Below are 24,561 nucleotides of genomic sequence, written 5' to 3' on the forward strand. Positions count from 1 at the left end.
GCATTGAAAAAGTCCAATGGTGCTCCTTTCCTTCCAAGCTCTGCCATGCGCCCAAACAGTGTTTTACCCCCACATATGGGGTATCAGGCTACTCAGGACAAATTGCAAAACAACTTTTGGGGTCCAATTTCTCCTGTTACCCTTAGGAAAATAACAAATTAGGGGCAAAAATATCATTTTTGTGCAAAAAAAATATGATTTTTTTATTTTCACACCCGGGCGTTATAAACTTCTTTGAAGCACTTGGGGTTCAAAGTGCTCTCCACACATCTAGATAAGTTCCGTGGGGGGTCTAGTTTCCAAAATGGGGTCACTTGTGGGGAGTTTCAACAGTTTAGGCACATCAGAGGCTCTCCAAGCACGACATGACACCCGCAGACCATTCCATCAAAGTCTGCATTCCAAAACATCACTACTCCCCTTCCGAGCCCCGACGTGTCCCCATACAGTAGTTTTCTCCCACATATGGGGTATCAGTGTACTCAGGACAAATTGGACAACAAGTTTTGGGGTCCAATTTCTCCTGTTACCCTTGGGAAAATAAAAAAATTGGGGACTAAAAGATTATGTTTGTGGAAAAAATATGATTTTTTTATTTTCACGCCCTGGCGTTATAAACTTCTGTGAAGCCCTTAGGGGTTCAAAGTGCTCACCACACATCTAGATAAGTTCCTTGGGGGGTCTAGTTTCCAAAATGGTGTCATTTGTGGGGGGTTTCCACTGTTTTGGCACATCAGGGGCTTTCCAAACGCGACATGACATCCAATCTCAATTCCAGCCGAAAAAGTCAAATGGCGCTGCTTCCCTTCCGAGCTCTGCCATGCGCCCAAATAGTCATTTACACCCACATATGGGATATCAGCGTACTCAGGACAAATTGCACAATAACTTTTAGGGTTCTGTTTCCCTTGGGAAAATAAAAATTGGGGGTGAAAAGATCATTTTTGATTTTTGTGGAAGAAATATGATTTTTTAATTGTACGGCTGTACATTATAAACTTCTGTGAAGCCCTTGTGGGTTCAAAGTTCTCACCACATATCTAGATAAGTTCCTTGGGGGGGGTCTAGTTTCCAAAATGGGGTCATTTGTGGGGGTTTCCACTGTTTAGGCACATCAGGGGCTCTCCAAACGTGACATGGCGTCCGATCTGAATTCGAGCCAATTTTGCATTGAAAAAGTCAAACGACGCTCCTTCCCTTCTGAGCTCTGCCATGCGCCGAAACAGTGGTTCTCCCCCACATATCAGGTATCAGCGTACTCAGGACAAATTGCACAATAACTTTTGCAGTCCAATTTATCCTGTTACCCTTGGTAAAATAAGATAAAACTGGACCTGAAGTAATTTTTTTGTGAAAACAGTTAAATGTTCATTTTTTTAACATTCAAAAAATTCCTGTGAAGCACCTGAAGGGTTAATAAACTTCTTGAATGTGGTTTTGAGCCCCTTGAGGGGTGCAGTTTTTAGAATGGTGTCACTTTTGAGTATTTTCTATCATATTGACCCCTCAAAGTGACTTCAAATGTGATGTGGTCCGTAAAAATAAAATGGTGTTGTAAAAATGAGAAATCACTTTAACCCTTATAACTTTCTAACAAAAAAAATTTTGGTTCCAAAATTGTGCTGATGTAAAGTAGACATGTGGGAAATGTTACTTATTAACTATTTTGTGTACCATATCTCTGTGATTTATGGGCCTAAAAATTCAAAGTTGGAAAATTGTGAAATTTTCAACATTTTCGCCAAATTTCCATTTTTTTCACAAATAAACGCAAGTTATGTGAATGAAATTTTTCCACTAACATGAAGTACAATATGTCATGAGAAAACAATGTCAGAATCAGTGGGATCCATGGAAGCGTTTCAGAGTTATTTCCTCATAAATGGACAGTGGTCAGAATTGTAAAAATTGGCCAGGTCATGAACGTGCAAACCACCCTTGGGGGTAAAGGGGTTAACAAAATTATGCGGGAGCCTACGTAATTTTTTCAGAAAAATGATCTTTTATTATTCAAATACATGTACAGTAAGCTGCACACACACTGTATTAATTGTATATGTCACTGACATCTATATATCTATTTATTCTATGTGATTATCCACTATGCTTCTGCTGAATTGCTAGCTTTTATTCTGTCTGTCTATCTATCTATCTATCTATCTATCTATCTATCTATCTATCTATATGTACTGTATATACACACAATTCTACTCAAAAGTTTACATACCCCAGCAGAATTTTTGCTTTGTTGGCCTTTTTTCAGAGAATATGAATTATAACACCAAAACTTTTTCTCCACTCATGGTTAGTGGTTGGGTGAAGCCATTTATTGTCAAACTACTGTGGTTTCTCTTTTTAAATAATAATGACAACCCAAAACATCCAAATGACCCTGATCAAAAGTTCAAATACCCTGGTGATTTTGGTCTGATAATATGCACAGAAGTTGACACAAATGGGTTTGAATGGCTACTAAAGGTAACATCCTCACCTGTTTACTTGTAATCAGTGTGTATGCATAAAAGCTGAGTGAGTTTCTGGAATCCAGACAGACTCTTGCATCCGTCATCCAGCCACTGACGTTTCTGGATTGTGAGTCTCGTGGAAAGCAAAAGAATTGTCAATGGATCTATGGGAAAAGGTAGTTGAACTGTGTAAAACAGGAAAGGGATACAAAAAGATATCCAAGGAATTGATAATGCCAGTCAGCAGCGTTCAAAAACTGTGATTAACAAATGGCAAATCAGGGGCTCTGTAAAAACAAATCCACAGTCAGGTAGACCAACAAAGATTTTATCCACAACTGGAACATTGTTCAGGATATATATAGAGAGAGAGAGAGCACAATATTTCCTTTGAAAATGATGTGTAAATGACTTAGAGAATTTCTCTATGTAAAAACTCATGTTAAAGTCGCATTGCAGTCGGATAGCAATCACACTGCATTCGGATGTAAATCTGATGCTTGGTGTAAAATATCAGATTGTACTCGCATGAAAAACGCATGACACTCGCATTACGCTCGTCCGACTTTGCAGGAACAAAATCGGACCGATTTTAAAATCGCTAGTGTGACTCCTGCCTTAGGCCACATACACACTTTCAGTATTTGGTGAGTTTTTTACCTTAGTATCTGTAAGCCAAAACCAGGAGTGGGTGATAAATCCAGAAGTGGTGACGTGTTTCTATTATGCTTTTCCTCTGATAGTTCCTCTCCTGGTTTTGGCTTACAAATACTGAGGTAAGAAAATCACCAAATACTCAATGTGTGCACATGGCCTTAGTCTACTTTTTAGAGTCTCATATAAAGATATGACATTTTCTTTAAATTCCTTAGAAGCTCATATTTATGTATTGGATGTGATTATTCCGCTCTTGCCAGCAAATCTGTTAAATGTTGATATTTGTTAATTTTGGTAAATGTTTAGACTAGATTTTTTCTTCTCACTGAATTATATAGCAAGATTTGCTAGTGACACTTCCAAGTTATGTTTTGATAATTGGCAGATTTTCTTGTCTCTGTAATTGATTCTTTTTTGGCCTATTTTTTTTTATTTTGTGTTACATCTTCTTCTTGGAGCCTCTCACTCTGCTTCGTTAATTGAGGTATTATCCCAACCAGAGACAATTACAAACGTGTTATGGAGCCAAATATGGTACCAGGCACGAGATCGTGCACTGCAGGGAAGCTTAGCTTAGAAAATACCGTAATCTTTTCACCGAAAGTTTAAAATCAAATTTAAGAAACATGTAATTATAGTAATGTATAACACAAGGCGCTCTCCATCATGGGTATACATAATGAATGTATGGCAGTATAAAGCGCCAGCATTGCGGCTAATGTGTTATTTTCCCACAGCACCGAGTCTGGATCTCTGTGTCCAGTGAACCATAAACTGCTCCTATTTCCTAATGTAAATCACTATTAAACTCTGCTAAAATCCTGCAAAAACATAGATCCCGGATTGCAGATGTATCTACCTTATAGGGATCCTGGCATCAGTCGTCTATTTCCATTTTAGGTTGTCTTTACCGTAGTTATACTCGGCCATCGATCCCACATTAAACAGATCCTTGTTCAGCGGTTTCTTTGCTGACGGGACCTACTCTGTCAGGAACAAACTCACTTTCACCTACATACAGTATACAGTGCCTACAAGTAGTATTCAACCCCCTGCAGATTTAGCAGGTTTGATAAGATGCAAATAAGTTAGAGCCTTCAAACTTCACACAAGAGCAGGATTTATTAACAGATGCATAAATCTTACAAACCAAAAAGTTATGTTGCTCAGTTAAATTTTAATAAATTTTAAACATAAAAGTGTGGGTCAATTATTATTCAACCCCTAGGTTTAATATTTTGTGGAATAACCCTTGTTTGCAATTACAGCTAATAATCGTCTTTTATAAGACCTGATCAGGCCGGCACAGGTCTCTGGAGTTATCTTGGCCCACTCCTCCATGCAGATCTCCAAGTTATCTAGGTTCTTTGGGTGTCTCATGTGGACTTTAATCTTGAGCTCCTTCCACAAGTTTTCAATTGGGTTAAGGTCAGGAGACTGACTAGGCCACTCCAACTCCTTGATTTTTTGCCTCTTGAACCAGGCCTTGGTTTTGTTGGCTGTGTGCTTTGGGTCGTTGTCTTGTTGGAAGATGAAATGACGACCCATCTTAAGATCCTTGATGGAGGAGCGGAGGTTCTTGGCCAAAATCTCCAGGTAGGCCGTGCTATCCATCTTCCCATGGATGCGGACCAGATGGCCAGGCCCCTTGGCTGAGAAACAGCCCCACAGCATGATGCTGCCACCACCATGCTTGACTGTAGGGATGGTATTCTTGGGGTCGTATGCAGTGCCATCCAGTCTCCAAACGTCACGTGTGTGGTTGGCACCAAAGATCTCGATCTTGGTCTCATCAGACCAGAGAACCTTGAACCAGTCTGTCTTAGAGTCCTCCAAGTGATCATGAGCAAACTGTAGACGAGCCTTGACATGACGCTTTGAAAGTAAAGGTACCTCACGGGCTCGTCTGGAACGGAGACCATTGCGGTGGAGTACGTTACTTATGGTATTGACTGAAACCAATGTCCCCACTGCCATGAGATCTTCCCGGAGCTCCTTCCTTGTTGTCCTTGGGTTAGCCTTGACTCTTCGGACAAGCCTGGCCTCGGCACGGGAGGAAACTTTCAAAGGCTGTCCAGGCCGTGGAAGGCTAACAGTAGTTCCATAAGCCTTCCACTTCCGGATGATGCTCCCAACAGTGGAGACAGGTAGGCCCAACTCCTTGGAAAGGGTTTTGTATCCCTTGCCAGCCTTGTGACCCTCCACGATCTTGTCTCTGATGGCCTTGGAATGCTCCTTTGTCTTTCCCATGTTGACCATGTATGAGTGCAGTTCACAAGTTTGGGGAGGGTCTTAAATAGTCAGAAAAGGCTGGAAAAAGAGATAATTAATCCAAACATGTGAAGCTCATTGTTCTTTGTGCCTGAAATACTTCTTAATACTTTAGGGGAACCAAACAGAATTCTGGTGGTTTGAGGGGCTGAATAATAAATGACCCTCTGAATAAACTTTTCACAATTTAAAAAAAAATTAAACAAAGAAATAACATTCTTTTTTGCTGCAGTGCATTTCACACTTCCAGGCTGATCTACAGTCCAAATGTCACAATGCCAAGTTAATTCCGAATGTGTAAACCTACTAAATCTGCAGGGGGTTGAATCTTGTAGGCACTGTATACTAATTAATATTATATTTATCGCCCATAATTCTGATTGATTATAACCTTCTTCACTTGTTTTCTAACATATTGGTCTTGTGATTAAATGAAATCACTAAGCACTGAATATGCATATGCAAATGCTGTCTCTAATTCTTGGGGTATGTCTTGTGGATCCAGAGCAAAATAGTCTTTCGGTGCCCTGAAAGACTCAACCACTGTTTTAAAGTTTTTGTTTTTTTCAGGAAATCACATATAGGCTGGGATCACACATGCGAGAAACTCGGTTCAGTGTCACATCTCAATATCCGGCACTGCCGCCGGCATTTGGAAGCGGAGCGTACGGCTGCATGTCTTTCTATGCAGCCGCATGCTCCCATCCGAGTGCCGGCGGAAGTGCCGGGTATTAAGATGGGAGACTCATCCGAGTTTTTCTCATGTGTGATCCCGGCCTAAAAGTTCACACTCATCAGAGTAAATTAAAATCAGTCCGTTGTTGTCCCTGAAAAGCAGGACGAGTGTAATGCAAGTACAATGCGATTTTTCTCACCTACCAGCCTTATGATATGCTTATGCAATCCATATACAATGCATTTTTAACATCAGCTTTTATATACTGTAATTCTCTGTCTCATTTTAAAGCTAGTTTTCTAACCAATGAAATAATCTTAAATACAGATATAAATAGAAATATGTCAGTGAGATATATAATCAGTGCTTTTCATGTGTTGATTACTGTACAAGTATTTCGCTACTTAAAAAAGAAAAGAAAAAAATGATGTGGGGTCCCCCACTTTTTTTTCTTAACCAGCTGAGGGAAAGCAGACAGATGGGGGCTGGTGTAGTAATTTTTTTTGGGGGTACCCCCTTTTTAATAACCAATAAAGGCTACGCATACAGCTGGGAGCTAATATTAATAAGCTGGGGAACACATGAATAGTGGCCCCTTCCCAGAATAATAACACCAGCCCCCAGCTGTCTGCTTTCCCTCAGCGGGTTAAGAAAAATAAGGAGGACCCCACACTATTTTTTGTATTTTTATTTATATTTTAGCTAAATACATGTACATTAAACTACACACGCACTGCACTAATGATATATGTCACTGACATCTTTCTGTCTATTCTATGTATATATCTATTCCAGCTATTCTGTTATGACAATTCACTCTGTGAATTTACTGTACCTGGCTGATCAAATGTTGGGTTTCCTATGAGATGGGTGCATAAAAATCGCAATTTTTTCCTCAGTCCGATCTGAGCTGAGAAAAAAAATAACAGATAAACACATTATCATTCAATAACATTAGTCAGAGTACAATCCGATTTTTTTTATCTGATTGCACTCATCTGTTTTAAATGCAGATCAGTATGAGTCCTAATGGTGGTGGTGCTTGTTAAAGCCCCAGGCAAAGCAACATGCATACTAGTGTTTTAGTATCTGCAGTATCATTTGTAGGAACAGCAACACTGTTTTGATCCATGAATTTGGATCCATGACACCCGAAATACCTTTGATGCCATAAAAAGTGTGGAAGAGAAAAATAAGATTTCAGGAAATAGTCAAGTGGGTACTTGACTATAGTCCGTACAGTGGGTACGGAAAGTATTTAGACCTCTTTAAATTTTGGGTACTTGACTATAGTCCGTACAGTGGGTACGGAAAGTATTTAGACCTCTTTAAATTTTGGGTACTTGACTATAGTCCGTACAGTGGGTACGGAAAGTATTTAGACCTCTTTAAATTTTTCACTATTTGTTTCATTGCAGACATTTGGTAAATTCAAAAAAGTTCATTTTTTTCTCATTAATGTACACTCTGCACCCCATCTTGACTGAAAAAAAATAGAAATGTAGAAATTTTTGCAAATTTAATTAAAAAAACCCCTGAAATATCACATGGTCATAATTATTCAGACCCTTTACTCAGACACTCATATTTAAGTCACATGCTGTCCATTTCCTTGTGATCCTCCGTAAGATGGTTCTTCTCCTTCTTTGGAGTCCAGCTGTGTTTAATTAAACTGATAGGACTTGATTTGTAAAGGCACACGCCTGTCTATATAAGACCTCACACAGGGCCGGACTGGGACTAAAATTCAGCCCTGGCATTTGAAGTAAACAGGCCCACTAGTCACATGGTGACTATATAATATCTTTGTACACTTGTAGGTTACAAGAAGTGAGAGGAGATTAACACGACTATATAACATGTAGTCAGAGCTGTGCCCAGTATTTCAGCTCAGTCCTATTTATTGCTTTTAGGTACAGTACTCCTCCCAAAGCTCTGTCCCCTTTTGTACGCATGGTGACAGAATTCCTGGCAGAACTGCTATCCATTGGGCAACCAGACCCCCTGGTCATAGCTTCCCCTATCATACCTCCCAACTTTTGAAGAAGGGAAAGAGGGATAAAGACTGTGGCGTGCACCCATTTAGCACTGCTGATCACACTGACTGGTACTGAGGGCACAGTGGCTGGCATTATGGGCACACTGACTGGCACTAAGGAAGAGAGAAAACAGAGAGAGATAAAAAAGAAAAAATAGAGAAAGGAGAGCGAGAGAGAAAGAAAGAACAGAGAGAGAAAGAAGAAAGAACAGAGAGAGAAAGAAAGAGGGGAAAGAAAGAAAGAAAGAAAGAAAGAAGAAAGAAAGAACAGAGAGAGACAAAGAAAGAACAGAGAGAGAAAGAAAGATGTGAAGAAAAGAAAGAAAGAACAGAGAGAAAGAAAGAGAGGAAAGAAAAAGAAAAAAAGAGGTGAAAGAAAGAAAAAAGAAAGAGAGAGAGAAAGAAAGAACAGAGAGAGAAAGAAAATGAGGGAAAGACAGAACAGAGAATGAGAAAGAAAGAACAGAGAAAGAAAGAAAAAAGAGAGAAAGAAATAAAGAAAGATTCTATAAACATACTCTAGCAGCCCGGCTCCCATTGTAGTGCCCACCTGAGCCTCCCGATGCAGGACATATCATGATCCGCTCACTTGGCCGGCAACCGTGATTCCAAGGCGATCCTGCTGTCTGCGCTGTTGGAGGAGGACATGGTGATGGATCTGAAGCATTCCTGGTTCCGTCACAATCTCCTCATGAAATTACCTCATTTACGGTCAGCTTCCAGCACATCACTTCAGGTGGAACGTCATGTGTGTGTTTTAAAATGCTCCTCGGGACTCCGCCATGTACTCCTGTGTCCGTGGGTAAAGCCCACTTTGTATGCTTCGTACACACTTGGCTCCGCTCCGTACATCCCGTATACATATGGCTTCACTCCGTACAGACACGGCTCCACTCCACATACCCCATACACACACGGCTCCGCTCCGTACACCAAGTACACACACGGCTCCGCTCCGTACACACACGGCTCCTCTCTGTACACCTCGTACACGTGCAGCTCCTCTCCGTACACCTCATACACACGCGGCTCCGCTCCGTACACCTCGTACTCACGCTGCTCTGCACACCTCATACACACGGCTCCACTTCGAACACACACGGCTCCGCTCCGTACACCTCGTACACACACGGCTCCGCTCTGTACACCTTGTACACACACGGCTCCGCTCTGTACACCTTGTACACACACGGCTCCGCTCCGTACACCTCGTACACACACGGCTCCGCTCCGTACACCTCGTACACACACGGCTCCGCTCCGTACACCTCGTACACACATGGCTCCACTCCATACACCTCGTACACTCACAGCTCCTCTCCGTACACCTCATACACACACAGCTCTGCGAAATCTACCCTGCAAAACCCCTCCTGACCCTACACATACTTACCTCATCCAGCACCATGACAGCAGCACAGCAGAGTCTTGCAGACACCAAGAGGCAAGGCTGAGCGCACAGGACCTGTGATGAGGTCACAAGAGGGGGCGGAGTCAGGGGTCACATGATCAGGGGTCTGGACAAAGGCTCCTGATCATGTGACCCCTGACTCCTCCCCTCCTGTGACCTCATCACAGGTCCTGTGAACAGAGAAGAGAGCAGGCAAGCGACGCTGTGAGTGGCTGCGGGGGGGAGGGCTCATGCTACGGCGACCTCACAGCTCACAGTGCATGTCAGACCAAATGAAAATCAAGAGCTCAAAGGAACTGGCGAAGGAGCTCAGAGACAGAATTGTGGCACAGCGCAGATATGACCAAGGTTACAAAAGAATTTCCGCAGTACTCAAGGTTCCTAAGAGTACAGTGGCCTCCATAATCCTTAAATAGAAGACGTTTGGGACCACCAGAAGTCTTCCTAGACCTGGCTGTCCAGCCAAACTGAGCAATCGTGGGAGAAGAGCCTTGATGAGAGAGGTAAAGAAGAGCCCAAAGATCACTGTGGCTGAGCTCCACAAATGTAGTAGGGAGATGGGAGAAAGTTCCACAAAGTCAACTATCACTGCAGCCCTCCACCAGACGGGCCTTTATGGCAGAATGGCCCAACGGAAGCCTCTCCTCAGTACCAGACATATGAAAGCCCGCATAGAGTTTGCTAAAAAACACGTGAAGGACTCCCAGACTATGAGAAATAAGATGCTCTGGTCTGATGAGACGAAGCTAGAACTTTTTGGTGATAATTCTAAGTGGTATGTGTGGAGAAAACCAGGCACTGCTCATCACTTGCCCAATACAATCCCAACAGTGAAATGTGGTGGCAGCATCATGCTATGGGGGTGTTTTTCAGCTGCAGGGACAGGACGACTGGTTGCATTTGAAGGAAACATGAATGTGGCCAAGTACAGAGGTGTCATGGATGAAAGTTGCACACAGCCTAGAGAGTATCCCACATAAAGTCAATTAAAACATAACCTTTAATGAACCATTGAAAGGACATAACACACAAAAACATTACAAAAAAGTGCTCATGTGAACCAGTGCTCAATAAAAAATGGTTTGGTCTCACCATTGGTATTAGATATAGCATTCCAGCATCAGGGCGTATCCTGCTGGAGAGACGATCCACTCATGGGGAGCTGAGACATGAGAAAACCAGTGTTAATGTAAAGTATTCCCCTACACTCCCTGTCGTGCCCCAGTGTTACTCCTGTCCTAAGAAGGACAGGCCCCAAGTGGATCCTGTAGTGGACATCCCCACTGATAAAAGGAAAAATAGACAGAAGCTCCCTACGCGTTTCTTCCCCAATGGTGGGGATTCATCAGGGGAGTCAAATAGATATAAAGCAGTAGGAAAGGATATATAGAATTAGAGTTGTCCGTTAAGTCCACAGGCCCTGCAGTGGCGAGGTGCCTAACAAACTAGTGTGACTGTCCCTGTCACTCCACTTGGTAGTGACAGGGACAGCCACACTAGTTTGTTAGGCACCTCGCCACTGCAGGGCCTGTGGACTTAACGGACAACACTAATTCTATCTATCCTTTCCTACTGCTTTATATCTATTTATACAGAAGATGTAACTGTTAGGTTTTATACTTGCTACCAAACATATTAATATTTTATCAAACTCCACAGTTTATTTATATTAAAGAAATGTAAAGGAGAATTCACAATGCACCCCCCAATCTGATATTATCTATCCTAAGGATAGACCATAGATATAAAGTTTCAGACATCTCCTTTAATTCCTAGCACCATGTATGGTAAGTTATATAAAATAAAATGAATAATGTTTTATTAGAGAAGTGTTCAAAAATTAACATCTTGATGCAAAAAAATAATCTTATTTTTAATCACAGGTCCTCCTATTGCGCCCGAAGAAGTTACTGTGCATCCTGGACCTAACCCCGTTACACTGCTGGTTACATGGAGACCCCCAGTGCTTTCTCCAACAGGAACCTCCAATGGAGCAAATGTGACTGGCTTTGCAGTGTATTCTAAAGGACAAAAGGTAAAAACTAGCTAAGATAATAATTTTTTTACAGTGTTTCTCAAATATGAGCCATGAAATGTTTTTTTAAATACATTCCTTTAATTGCCTAACTCTCAGCACAGAGGTGAATACAGTTGTAGCCACTTCATCCAGTCAACTGTGAGATAAACAAGTGGGACTTCAGAATAAGTTACATTTTATATACATAATACATTATATAAGAAATGTCTTGAGGTAGGTTTAAAATCTAAGTTTATTTGCTGTATCGTGGTAGTGCACTATCTTCTCCATAGCCTAATTGATAGTTTTTCCCTATGTACAGTATTCAGAGAAATCTGGCAACCATTGGTGGGTGGACCTTGTAATTAGGGTTTCAGTCACTAACTTTTTTTTGCATAAACCAACCATTCATCTGCTCTACCCCCCCCCTCCAACACCATGTCTTTGTTGCACTTTATATCTACCAAGCCTTTGAGGCTTAGTAATTGTTGAATGACCATAAAATGAATTTTAAAACTGTGTTTGTAATGTGCAAATTAGTGGGTGACTAGTCAGTGATGGGGAGAGTTGATTTCCCAGGACTAATCCTCCCCTAGCACATAAAATGGCCAATTTATGTGTACCTGTAAGCCACGGTAAGGCGTTTCTCATTTTCCAGGACCTTAACCTAATGCCAATCCTCACTTAGACTAAAGTCTTCATCTGTATGGGAACCTATGTAAATCCTCTCCTTAGACTGAAATCTATATCTCTGTGGAGGGGTGGTGGTCCTGCTGTGATTAAAAATGCCTGAGGATAAAAGGTGGAGTGCTCAGTCAGAAAGTTAATCACAGCAGGGCCACCACCCCTCACAAAGAGTTTATGCTTGGATGTGACGGTCAGTTTTTTGTGGAGGCACTTCAGATCAGACACCACATTCAGGGGTACCCCATGCAAGCGTGCCTCCACTCCACTGACCGTCAATGGGAGATCGACTCGTGGGCATGCCCAGTAGCGCTGCAAGAGGACTTAGCCTCTGGAGTGGTTTCCTGCAAAGCAGGCTGCGCTACCATTGCTGGTCCAGAGGTGGCAGCAACATACAGACCCAGAGAGCTGGTCCGAGCAGGGCGCCCGGATCGCCGAGACTGCTGTGCAGGTCCCTGAGCGGTCAGAAAGGAATGGGAGACCGCTCGATGTATGGCTCTGGATTCCCGCTGTGCAGCCGCAGGAATCCGACGCCTAACAAAATGCATGCTCGATGAGGTTGAGATCTGGTGATTGACTTGGCTATTGCAGAAAATTCAATTTATTTGCCTTCAAAACTCCTGGGTTGCTTTCATAGTAGGTTGGGGTCATTGTCCATCTGTACTATGAAGCACCATCCAATCAACATTTCTGCATTTTTGTTGAATCAGAGCAAAAAGTATAGTCTTGTACACTTCCGAATTCATCCAGCTGGTTCAGTCTTCACTGAGATCATGGATAAACACTAGGGACCCAGTACCATTTGAAGCCATGCATTTCCATGCCATCACACTGCCTCCACCATGTTTTACAGAGGATATGGTATGCTTTGAATCGAGCCCTTCCAAGTATTCTCAATATGTTCTTCTTCTGCCCATCATTCTGATATAAATTGATGCTTTTCGAGAACTGGGCTGGCTTTTTTTTGGCAAAGTCTGATCTGGCCTTTCTATTTTTAAGGCTGAAAAATGGTTTGCACATTTGAGGAAGACTCTGTATTTGCTCTCATGAAGTATTCTCTTGATGGTAGGCTTAGATACTGAAACAGCTACTTCCTGGAGAGTGTTCAGTGTTTTTTCTTCATCATGGAAAGCATTTTGTGATTATCCACCACTGTTGTCTTCTTAGGACTTCCCAGCCTTTTGAGTTCCCAAGTTTTTCAGTGGGCTCTTTTTTTTGCAGAATGTTCCAAACTGTTGATTTGGCCACTTCTTCTTTTTTCAGTCTAATGATAGTCTGTTTCTCTTCCATTAAGATTTCCTTTGACCGCATGTTGTGGGGTCACAGCAATAACTTCCAAATGCAAATTCCACACCTGGAATCAGCTTCCAACCTTTTACATCCTCAATTGGAGCTGAATTAATGAGGGAATTACCCTTGAAGCCAACTTTAAAGTATTTGAGATGATTGTATAATTACTTTTAAAAAGAGGCAGCTACATATTAAAGAGCTATAATTCCTAAACCCTTACTCCAATTAGGATGTGGATAGCATGTGACTCGTATGTGATTCGCAGGCCAAAACTTTAGCCCAAATACATGCAATTAGGCAAACAAAAAACTTGTGGGTACCCAACCACTTTAAGGACTAAACAAGACACATTTAAATGCAATAATAGGGGAGAGCAGTGAATGGTCCATAGCTGCTGGTTAGATTTGCTCTCTAGCACAGGTGTTGTGTTATATTGCAGCATTTATTTAAAAAACCTTGCCATATAGTTCAGTGGCATGTAAAAGATTGGGTACCTCTGGTCAAAATTACTGTTATTGTGAACAGTTAAGCAAGTTGAAGATGGCATTATCTCTAAAAGGGCTAAAATTAAAATAATAGGACTCTTTATCGTTTTGTTGGGGTTTTTAGGCCATTTTCTATTGAATCCGTTAATAAAAACAAGGCAGAAAAAGATGCAGTGTAAACATAACTTTAGGGCATATTGTCTTGCACAAGATTCAGTGTAGATATTTTTACAATTTTCTCATTTACCTGAATAGTTCTTACAGAAATCAAAATGCCAGGCACTGAATCAACCCTGTTCAGATGAATGGAATTGGTTTTCATTTGCAGAAATTCTTGCAACAAATTTGCCTTGTGTAAATATACGGCAATATACCATTTGGATGTTGTCCTAAAATACTCTAGAATCCCTTTAACTGATTAAGGATTATTCACAAAATGGTGAAGGCTGACTTGTAATGGCTTGTTCTGCGTACTTCAGCAAATAAATAAGAGGTTAAACATCTGCTTTGGAGTTAGTAGAAAACAAAAAAACATAAATATGAATGGACGTTAATGTGTAGATTAGAAACTATAGGTGATTCCTTAATATTAAGGAAGTTAAAATTTAAATAAACATTTTCTGTATGCATTTAATGACACAGTTTTACTTAAAAAATAGATTGACCATTTATAAACCTTTATCTAATATATAAAGATCAATGTGAGTGTGTATATATGTACAGTCATATGTTAAAGTTTGGGCACCCCTATTAATGTTAACCTTTTTTCTTTATAACAATTTTGGTTTTTGCAACAGCTATTTCAGTTTCATATATCTAATAACTGATGGACTCAGTTATATTTCTGGATTCAAATGAGGTTTACTGTACTAACAGAAAATGTGCAATCTGCATTTAAACAAAATTTGACCGGTGCGAAAGTATGGGCACCCTTATCATTTTCTTGATTTGAACACTCCTAACTACTTTTTACTGACTTCCTGAAGCACTAAATTGGTTTTGTAACCTCATTGAGCTTTGAACTTCATAGCCAGGTGTATCAAATCATGAGAAAAGGTATTTAAGGTGGCCACTTGCAAGTAGTTCTCCTATTTGATTCTCCTATGAAGAGTGGCATCATGGGCTCCTCAAAACAACTCTCAAATGATCTGAAAACAAAGATTATTCAACATAGCTTTTCAGGGGAAGGATACAAAAAGTTGTCTCAGAGATTTAACCTGTCAGTTTCCACTGTGAGGAACATAGTAAGGAAATGGAAGAACACAGGTACAGTTCTTGTAAAGCCCAGAAGTGGCAGGCCAAGAAAAATATCAGAAAGGCAGAGAAGAAGAATGGTGAGAACAGTCAAGGACAATCCACAGACCACCTCCAAAGACCTGCAGCATCATCTTGCTGCAGATGCTGTCACTGTGCATCGGTCAACAATACAGCGCACTTTGCACAAGGAGAAGCTGTATGGGAGAGTGATGCGAAAGAAGCCGTTTCTGCAAGCACGCCACAAACAGAGTTGCCTGAGATATGCAAAAGCTCATTTGGACAAGCCAGTTACATTTTGGAAGAAGGGCCTGTGGACTGATGAAACAAAGATTGAGTTGTTTGGTCATACAAAAAGGCGTTATGCATGGAGGCTAAAAAACACAGCATTCCAAGAAAAACACTTGCTACCCACAGTAAAATTTGGTGGAGGTTCCATCATGCTTTGGGGCTGTGTGGCCAATGCCGGCACCGGGAATCTTGTTAAAGTTGAGGGTCGCATGGATTCAACTCAGTATCAGCAGATTCTTGACAATAATGTGCAAGAATCAGTGACGAAGTTGAAGTTATGCAGGGGATGGATATTTCAGCAAGACAATGATCCAAAACACCGCTCCAAATCTACTCAGGCATTCATGCAGAGGAACAATTACAATGTTCTGGAATGGCCATCCCAGTCCCCAGACCTGAATATCATTGAACATCTGTGGGATGATTTGAAGCGGGCTGTCCATGCTCGGCGACCATCAAACTTAACTGAACTGGAATTGTTTTGTAAACAGGAATGGTCACAAATACCTTCATCCAGGATCCAGGAACTCATTAATAGCTACAGGAAGCGACTAGAGGCTGTTATTTTTGCAAAAGGAGGATCTACGAAATATTAATGTCACTTTTATGTTGAGTTGCCCATACTTTTGCACCGGTCAAATTTTGTTAAAATGCAGATTGCACATTTTCTGTTAGTACAATAAACCTCATTTGAATCCACAAATATAACTGAGCCCATCAGTTATTAGATATATGAAACTGAAATAGCTGTTGCAAAAACCAAAATTGTTATAAAGAAAAAAGGTTAACATTAATAGGGGTGCCCAAACTTTAACATATGACTGTATGTATGTGTGTATGTATGTATGTGTGTGTGTATGTCCGAGATTGGCATCCGCACCGTCGCAGCTACAGCCACAAAATTTGGCACAGTCACACGTCTGGACCCCGAGAGCGTCATAGGCTATGTTGTGAGGTGAAATTTTAACCCCACGCGTTCCAATTCACCAAACAATTTTACCCCTATCTACATAATGGGGAAAAAGTGTATGTATGTATTGGCATCTGCACCGTCGTAGCTACAGCCAAAAAATTTTGCACAGTCACACGTCTGCACCCCGAGAGCGTCATAGGCTGTGTTGTGAGATGAAATTTTAACTCTGCATGTTCCAAATCACCAAACAATTTTGCCCCTATCTGTTAGGCATCTGGTTTCTGCACCTGCTCTGCAGGAATCCAGAGCCTCACATTCTGCGGTCTCCTGCTGTCTATCTACTGCAGAGAAGATTACTTTGCAGCAGACCGCTCCAGAGACTAAGTTCCTCTGTGCTCCTACTGGGCATGCTCACAAGGCGTTCTCCCATTGGAGATCGGGAGTCATGTGCCCAGGTCCTGCTCCACATCTCATTGGTCCATCTCGGAGATCTGGAAGGTCCCGCATGGCTATAAAAAGTGCGCATGACCGTTCGGCCAGGCGCTAGTATAGACTTTTCAAGCTAATGTGTGGTGACGGATGTATGACTCTGGTGACTGACTCGTTTGAAACCCCTTCCCTCTGATATTACGCATGTGGATAGGGAATTAGTGCAGCAGTCAGCACCAGTCAGTGGCAAGCCTTAGACCACTGTGCACACCGCACCTCTACTCTAGCGTCCGACATTGCGCCTGCTTCCTAGCTTTGTCGACTAGCGGCTGTGCCCTACGCCGCGCTTAAGTGCAGCCCTACTTGGCGTCTGCAGTAGCGACGCCACAAACATGGTAGGTCTAGACGGACGCAGCTCCTCTGCCTTGGGTCCTGCTCCTGTGACCAGATACCGTGTGTGCATTTCCCTGTGGTCTTTGACACTAACTGGCTCAGTGTTTTCGTATGTTTATGTTGCGGCGCCTCTGTGTGTGAACAGAGCCCGCTTTGCGCACTTCGGGTGAAGTTTAACCCGTGCGCATTATACCGCCATATTGCTCGTCTGTCATTACCTAGCAGCGGTGTAACATCTACTGCACGGTGGACCTCCAGCGGCGGACGCACTTTATTATTTATTTTTATTTAGTGTGTTCCGCCGTTCCTAACATTACACTAGCGCCAGGGTCTGGCTAGTAATGGCAGATCAGCAGCAACTCCTTTAGTGCATTCGCCAGCTAGAGGGCCGGTTGGCTACTCTTGAGAGTGTTATCTCAGCAGCGAAGTCTTCGGAGGCTGCTGTACAGGCGATCGCAGAGGCGGTTTCACGTATGTCCACGTCCTCCCCTGCGGCGACAGTTTCCCGCCTCCCGTTGCCCGATAAATTTTCTGGCAATTGCGCTTCCTGTAGGGGTTTCGTGAGCCAGTGGTCTATCCAGTTGGAGTTACTGGCTGCGCGATTCCCTGCGGAACGGGCTAAGGTGGGGTTTATTATTTCCCTTCTACCGGGCAGGGCGTTGGAGTGGGCCACGCCACTGTGGGAGCGTGGTGACCCTGAGGATCGGACAGCTGCTCAGTTCTTAACATCTATCAAGCAGGTTTTCCTGGAACCACGGGTCACACACGATACCTCTCTTCAGCTCCTTGCATTAACTCAGGGATCCCTCTCGGTCAGCCAGTGTGCAGTTCATTTTCGGACACTGGCTTCCGAGCTGGAGTGGTCTGATAGAGCCCTCATCCCTGTGTTTTGGAGAGGTTTAGCTGAGCATGTTAAGGATGCTCTATCTACCAGAGAGGTTCCTGCAAGTCTGGAGGAGCTGATTGCCATTGCCACCCGCATTGATCTCCGTTTCTCGGAGCATGAGTTGGAGCGTGCTCAATCCAGACGGAGGGTTACTCCGGCTCCCAACCTCTTTGAACCTCTGGAATCACTCGAGCCAGAGTGTTCACTCCCAGAGCCCATGGAGGTGTCTCCCGCCAGTCTCGAGGCACGTCTGGCACTAAGCTCCACTTGCGGCTACCACTGTCAGTACTCTGTTCCCCAGGATATCAGGGCCCTGCAATGGCCAAACTCTGTGCCGCTAGGCAAGACCTTTGTCCCCCCTCGCCTTCGGCCGAAGGTTCTCGCGTGGGACACGCGTCCAGGGCGGGTGGTCACTGTGGCTACATGCAGACCACAAAACTCCTGGCAGGGTCGTATTGGTGGCCGCACAGGGCTCGGGACATTAAAAAATATATTCGGGCATGCGCCTCATGGGCTCGGGATAGCCTCCTTAAACAGAGAGTGGAAACGTCCGCCGACTCACCGCGGCGTTCCACTTCAAACCTATGCTCCGGGCGGTCTTGCCGCTCCCGTTGTCTCCCACGTGTCCCTTCTTAAACCTGGCAATCTTGCCGCCTCTGATATCTTCCACGTGTCCCGGTTTTCCGTGTCATCTACCGGGACATCAGACTTGCCTTCGGACGAGTCTGAGACCTATGCCTCTGATGGGCACAAGGTGGTGGATTGGAGGGCTCAGAGGAGAGGGGGCCCTAGGAGGGGGGGTAATGGTCTTGCCTAGCGGCACAGAGTTTGGCCATTGCAGGGCCCTGTTATCCTGGGGAACAGAGTGCTGACAGTGGTAGCCACAAGTGGAGCTTAGTGCCAGGCGCATTTGGTTTCTGCGCCTGCTCTGCAGGAATCCAGAGCCTCACATTCTGCGGTCTCCTGCTGTCTATCTACTGCAGAGAAGATTACTTTGCAGTAGACCGCTCAAAAGACTAAGTTCCTCTGTGCTCCTACTGGGCATGCTCACGAGGCGATCTCCCATTGGAGATCGGGAGTCATGTGCCCAGGTCCTGCTCCACATCTCATTGGTCCATCTCGGAGATCTGGAAGGTCCCGCATGGCTATAAAAAGTGTGCATGACCGTTCTGCCAGGTGCTAGTATAGACTTTTCAAGCTAATGTGTGGTGACGGATGTATGACTCTGGTGACTGACTCATTTGAAACCCCTTCCCTCTGATATTACGCATGTGGATAGGGAATTAGTGCAGCAGTCAGCGTCAGTCAGTGGCAAGCCTTAGGCCACTGTGCACACCGCACCTCTACTCTAGCGTTCGACATTGCGCCTGCTTCCTAGCTTTGTCGACTAGCGGCTGTGCCCTACGCCGCGCTGCAGTTGCAGCCCTCCTTGGCATCCGCAGTAGCGACGCCGCACACACGGTAGGTCTAGACGGACGCAGCTCCTCTGCCTTGGGTCCTGCTCCTGTGACCAGATACCGTGTGTGCATTTCCCTGTGGTCTGTGACACTAACAGGCTCAGCGTTTTAATATGTTTATGTTGCGGCGCCTCTGTATGTGAACAGAGCCCGCTTTGCGCACTTCGGGTGAAGTCTAACCCGTGCGCATTATACCGTCATATTGCTCGTCTGTCATTACCTAGCTGCGGTGTAACATCTACTGCACGGTGGACCCCGAGCGGCGAACGCACTTTATTATTTATTTTTATTTAGTGCGTTCCGCCGTTCCTAACACTATCTACATAATGGGGCAAAAGTGTATGTATGTATTGGCATCTGCACTGTCGTAGCTACAGCCACAAAATTTTGCACAGTCACACGTCTGGACTCCGAGAGTGTCATAGGCAAAATTTTAACCCCGCGCATTCCAATTCACCAAGCAATTTTGCTCCTATCTACATAATGGGGAAAAAGTGAAAGGAAAAGTGTTGGAGGCAAATTGACAGCTGCCAGATGTGAACAAGGGCGTGTAAGGTAGCGCTTGTCTTTAAGGTAAGGGATACTCGCTTTGCAGCCAAATAATCAGATCCGGCACTCCCATGGAGCCAGAAAGAGCAAGTGCAGATAAATGCCAACCAGGTCTGGATATAGACATCTCAGGTTTATCCTCCACACCTGCCTGACCAGCAAACACAGATGAAGGGCGATACAGGGAGTGATTCAGAAATGTTTCAGGTACAGATTGCATTCAATATGATCTTGCTTTTAATACATTTAGGAGGCCACAATGGCACAGCGAATATAAAAAACGTAGAGTAGGACTGCCCCACATGAGATTGCCTTGGCGCGGAGGGGTGGCTCAAATGATTGATCAATTTTTTGCCAAAGATCTCATTTTGAATACAGCTAGAAATTAATATGTGCATATGCACTTTATGTATTGCGTTCTGACCACAAGCAGCGCTGGCTTGTCTCCTTTTTTTACTTGATGTTGGTTTGTGATTGACTGCCACTATTGCCGTGCGCGCTGGGTTATGTTCGCCGTTTTTTCTGTGTTCACTGTGATTGATCTAGGCTGCTGTGCACACACAGCAGCCCTGCCCTGCCCCAAGCTCTATTTATTTATGCACCTGTATCTGGACCTGTATCGCCCTTCATCTGTGTTTGCTGGTCAGGCAGGTGTGGAGGTTAAACGTGAGATGTCTATATCCAGACCTGGTTGGCCTTTATCTGCACTTGCTCTTTCTGGCTCCATGAGAGTGATTCAGAAATGTTTCAGGTACAGACTGCATTCAATATGGTCTTGCTTTTAATGCATGTAGGAGGCCGCAATGGCACAGCGAATATAATTAACGTAGATTAGGACTGCCCCACATGAGATTGCCTTGGCGCCACGGGGTGGCTCAAATGATTGATCAATTTTTTGCAAAATATCTCATTTTGAATACAGCTAGAAATTAATATGTGCATATGCACTTTATGTATTGCTTTCTGACCACAAGCAGTGCTGGCTTCTCTCCTTTTTTTACTTAATAGTATTAGATACACTGCTCAGCAGACAGTATCACACAGAATAGGATTAGATACACGGCTCAGTAGTCAGTATCACACAGGATAGGATTAGATGCACGGTTTTTATGTGCAATATAATCATTATAATTTGTTATAACTAACCACAATTGGTTACTATTCCCAGGCAACGCCGGGCTCTTCAGATAGCTATTTATATATTTAAAGGGCATCTGTCAGAACGATCCATCCCCTCAAACTTTTTATATGGCCATGACGCGCTCTGAAAGATAATATCACACACCTTTAGGCTGGAGTCACACTAAACATATGAAAAATATATATAAAGCTCAATGTGTGTGTGTATGTTTGTGTGTTTGTATGTGTGTATGTCTGGGATTGGCATCCGTACCGTCGCAGCTACAGCCACAAAATTTTGCACAGTCACACGTCTGGACCCCGAGAGTGTCATAGGCTATGTTGTGAGGCGAAATTTTAACTCAGCGTGTTGCAATTCACCAAACAATTTTGCCCCTATCTACATAATGGGGAAAAAGTGAAAGGAAAAGTGTTGGAGGCAAATTGACAGCTGCCAGATGTGAACAAGGGCGTGTAAGGTAGCGCTTGTCTTTAAGGTAAGGGATACTCGCTTTGCAGCCAAATAATCAGATCCGGCACTCCCATGGAGCCAGAAAGAGCAAGTGCAGATAAATGCCAACCAGGTCTGGATATAGACATCTCAGGTTTATCCTCCACACCTGCCTGACCAGCAAACACAGATGAAGGGCGATACAGGGAGTGATTCAGAAATGTTTCAGGTACAGATTGCATTCAATATGATCTTGCTTTTAATACATTTAGGAGGCCACAATGGCACAGCGAATATAAAAAACGTAGAGTAGGACTGCCCCACATGAGATTGCCTTGGCGCGGAGGGGTGGCTCAAATGATTGATCAATTTTTTGCCAAAGATCTCATTTTGAATACAGCTAGAAATTAATATGTGCATATGCACTTTATGTATTGCGTTCTGACCACAAGCAGCGCTGGCTTGTCTCCTTTTTTTACTTGATGTTGGTTTGTGATTGACTGCCACTATTGCCGTGCGCGCTGGGTTATGTTCGCCGTTTTTTCTGTGTTCACTGTGATTGATCTAGGCTGCTGTGCACACACAGCAGCCCTGCCCTGCCCCAAGCTCTATTTATTTATGCACCTGTATCTGGACCTGTATCGCCCTTCATCTGTGTTTGCTGGTCAGGCAGGTGTGGAGGTTAAACGTGAGATGTCTATATCCAGACCTGGTTGGCCTTTATCTGCACTTGCTCTTTCTGGCTCCATGAGAGTGATTCAGAAATGTTTCAGGTACAGACTGCATTCAATATGGTCTTGCTTTTAATGCATGTAGGAGGCCGCAATGGCACAGCGAATATAATTAACGTAGATTAGGACTGCCCCACATGAGATTGCCTTGGCGCCGCGGGGTGGCTCAAATGATTGATCAATTTTTTGCAAAATATCTCATTTTGAATACAGCTAGAAATTAATATGTGCATATGCACTTTATGTATTGCTTTTTGACCACAAGCAGCGCTGGCTTCTCTCCTTTTTTTACTTAATAGTATTAGATACACTGCTCAGCAGACAGTATCACACAGAATAGGATTAGATACACGGCTCAGTAGTCAGTATCACACAGGATAGGATTAGATGCACGGTTTTTATGTGCAATATAATCATTATAATTTGTTATAACTAACCACAATTGGTTACTATTCCCAGGCAACGCCGGGCTCTTCAGATAGCTATTTATATATTTAAAGGGCATCTGTCAGAACGATCCATCCCCTCAAACTTTTTATATGGCCATGACGCGCTCTGAAAGATAATATCACACACCTTTAGGCTGGAGTCACACTAAACATATGAAAAATATATATAAAGCTCAATGTGTGTGTGTATGTTTGTGTGTTTGTATGTGTGTATGTCTGGGATTGGCATCCGTACCGTCGCAGCTACAGCCACAAAATTTTGCACAGTCACACGTCTGGACCCCGAGAGTGTCATAGGCTATGTTGTGAGGCGAAATTTTAACTCAGCGTGTTGCAATTCACCAAACAATTTTGCCCCTATCTACATAATGGAGAAAAAGTGTATGTATTGGCATCTGCACCGTCGTAGCTACAGCCATAAAATTTGGCACAGTCACAGGTCTGGACCCCGAGAGCATCATAGGCTGTGTTGTGAGGCGAAATTTTAACCCCGTGCGTTCCAATTCACCAAACAATTTTTCCCCTATCTACATAATGGGGAAAAAGTGTATGTATGTATTGGCATCTGCACCATCGTAGCTACAGCCACTAAATTTGGCACAGTCACAGGCCTGCACCCCGAGAGCGTCATAGACTATGTTGTAAGGCAAAATTTTAACTCCGCGCATTCCAATTCACCAAACAATTTTGCCCCTATCTACATAATGGGGAAAAATGAAAGGAAAAGTGTTGGAGGCAAATTGACAGCTGCCAGATGTGAACAAGGGGGAATTAAAGAATGAGAGCGATGGCGCCAAAGAGTATATACCGTACAGTTGCTAAGATGGGGCCCTGACATGGGATACTCACCACACACGGGGATATGAACACACATCTTTGCACCAAAAGGAAAAACCAAAAATGTTGTTTATCAAAAGGCTCTTGAATGAGTTGATAATAAAATACTATCAATACTTGGTTAATAGTTTAGTTAATTTGTGTTGCAAATCTGTAGTGTTGAATATATGATGTGAAATGTTTTTATGTGCAATATAATCATTATAATTTGTTATAACTAACCACAGTTGGTTACTATGCCTAGGCAACGCCGGTCTCTTCAGCTAGTATATATATATATAGTAGTGCAGCGGTATGCACACTGTGCAGTGACCCAGCAAAGTTTCAAAACAAAAGTATCTTTTAATGTTCAAAACTCACATAAACACACAGCACACAATATCATCCAGATCACAGCCAGGAAACATATCCTTCAGAAGCAGTTGATAAACACGCCAGTCCACCTCTGGATCACAGCCAGGCACAGGAGCATCTACTTCCAGTCCACTGCTAAGCATAAGACAGTCCACCTCAGAGACCGGTTGCTCCACTTGCCTGTGTTGCCTCACACAGGTGGAGCTCTGCAGAGCCTTCTGTTCTGCACACTTGCAAAAGGCAAACTGACTCTGACCCTAACACACCCAAACCTTTTACTGCAGGGCTTTTAAGTGCAATCTGTGGCCATTGGCCACGTGGAAAACCTAGACCAGTGAAAGAAACAGACTGCCCCACTACCATCCCGTAGTCTGTTTGAAAAACCCAGCAGGTTTCCTTAAATCTGCCTTGGACAAATAGCTTGTCCAAGACCTATACTCACTTCTGTTCTGCA

General features: G+C 43.3%; 1 protein-coding gene across 18 annotated transcripts in view; it reads left to right on the forward strand.

Moving 5' to 3' along the window:
* RIMBP2 (RIMS binding protein 2) overlaps positions 1-24,561 on the forward strand; it is an 813,871-nt gene that overhangs the window by 665,884 nt on the left and 123,426 nt on the right. For all 18 annotated transcript variants that reach the window (XR_012222753.1, XM_073557052.1, XM_073557055.1 and 15 more), the window contains one exon: positions 11,402-11,553. Coding sequence is in view for 17 of the 18 variants with exons in the window: in XM_073557052.1 (XP_073413153.1) it covers positions 11,402-11,553 (152 nt within the window). In the remaining variant the exon portion in view is untranslated. The remainder of the gene's footprint in view (positions 1-11,401; positions 11,554-24,561) is intronic.

Source organism: Dendrobates tinctorius, unplaced genomic scaffold (genome assembly GCF_039654945.1).
Source record: "Dendrobates tinctorius isolate UK_male_01 unplaced genomic scaffold, ASM3965494v1 ptg000243l, whole genome shotgun sequence".
Taxonomy (NCBI): domain Eukaryota; kingdom Metazoa; phylum Chordata; class Amphibia; order Anura; family Dendrobatidae; genus Dendrobates; species Dendrobates tinctorius.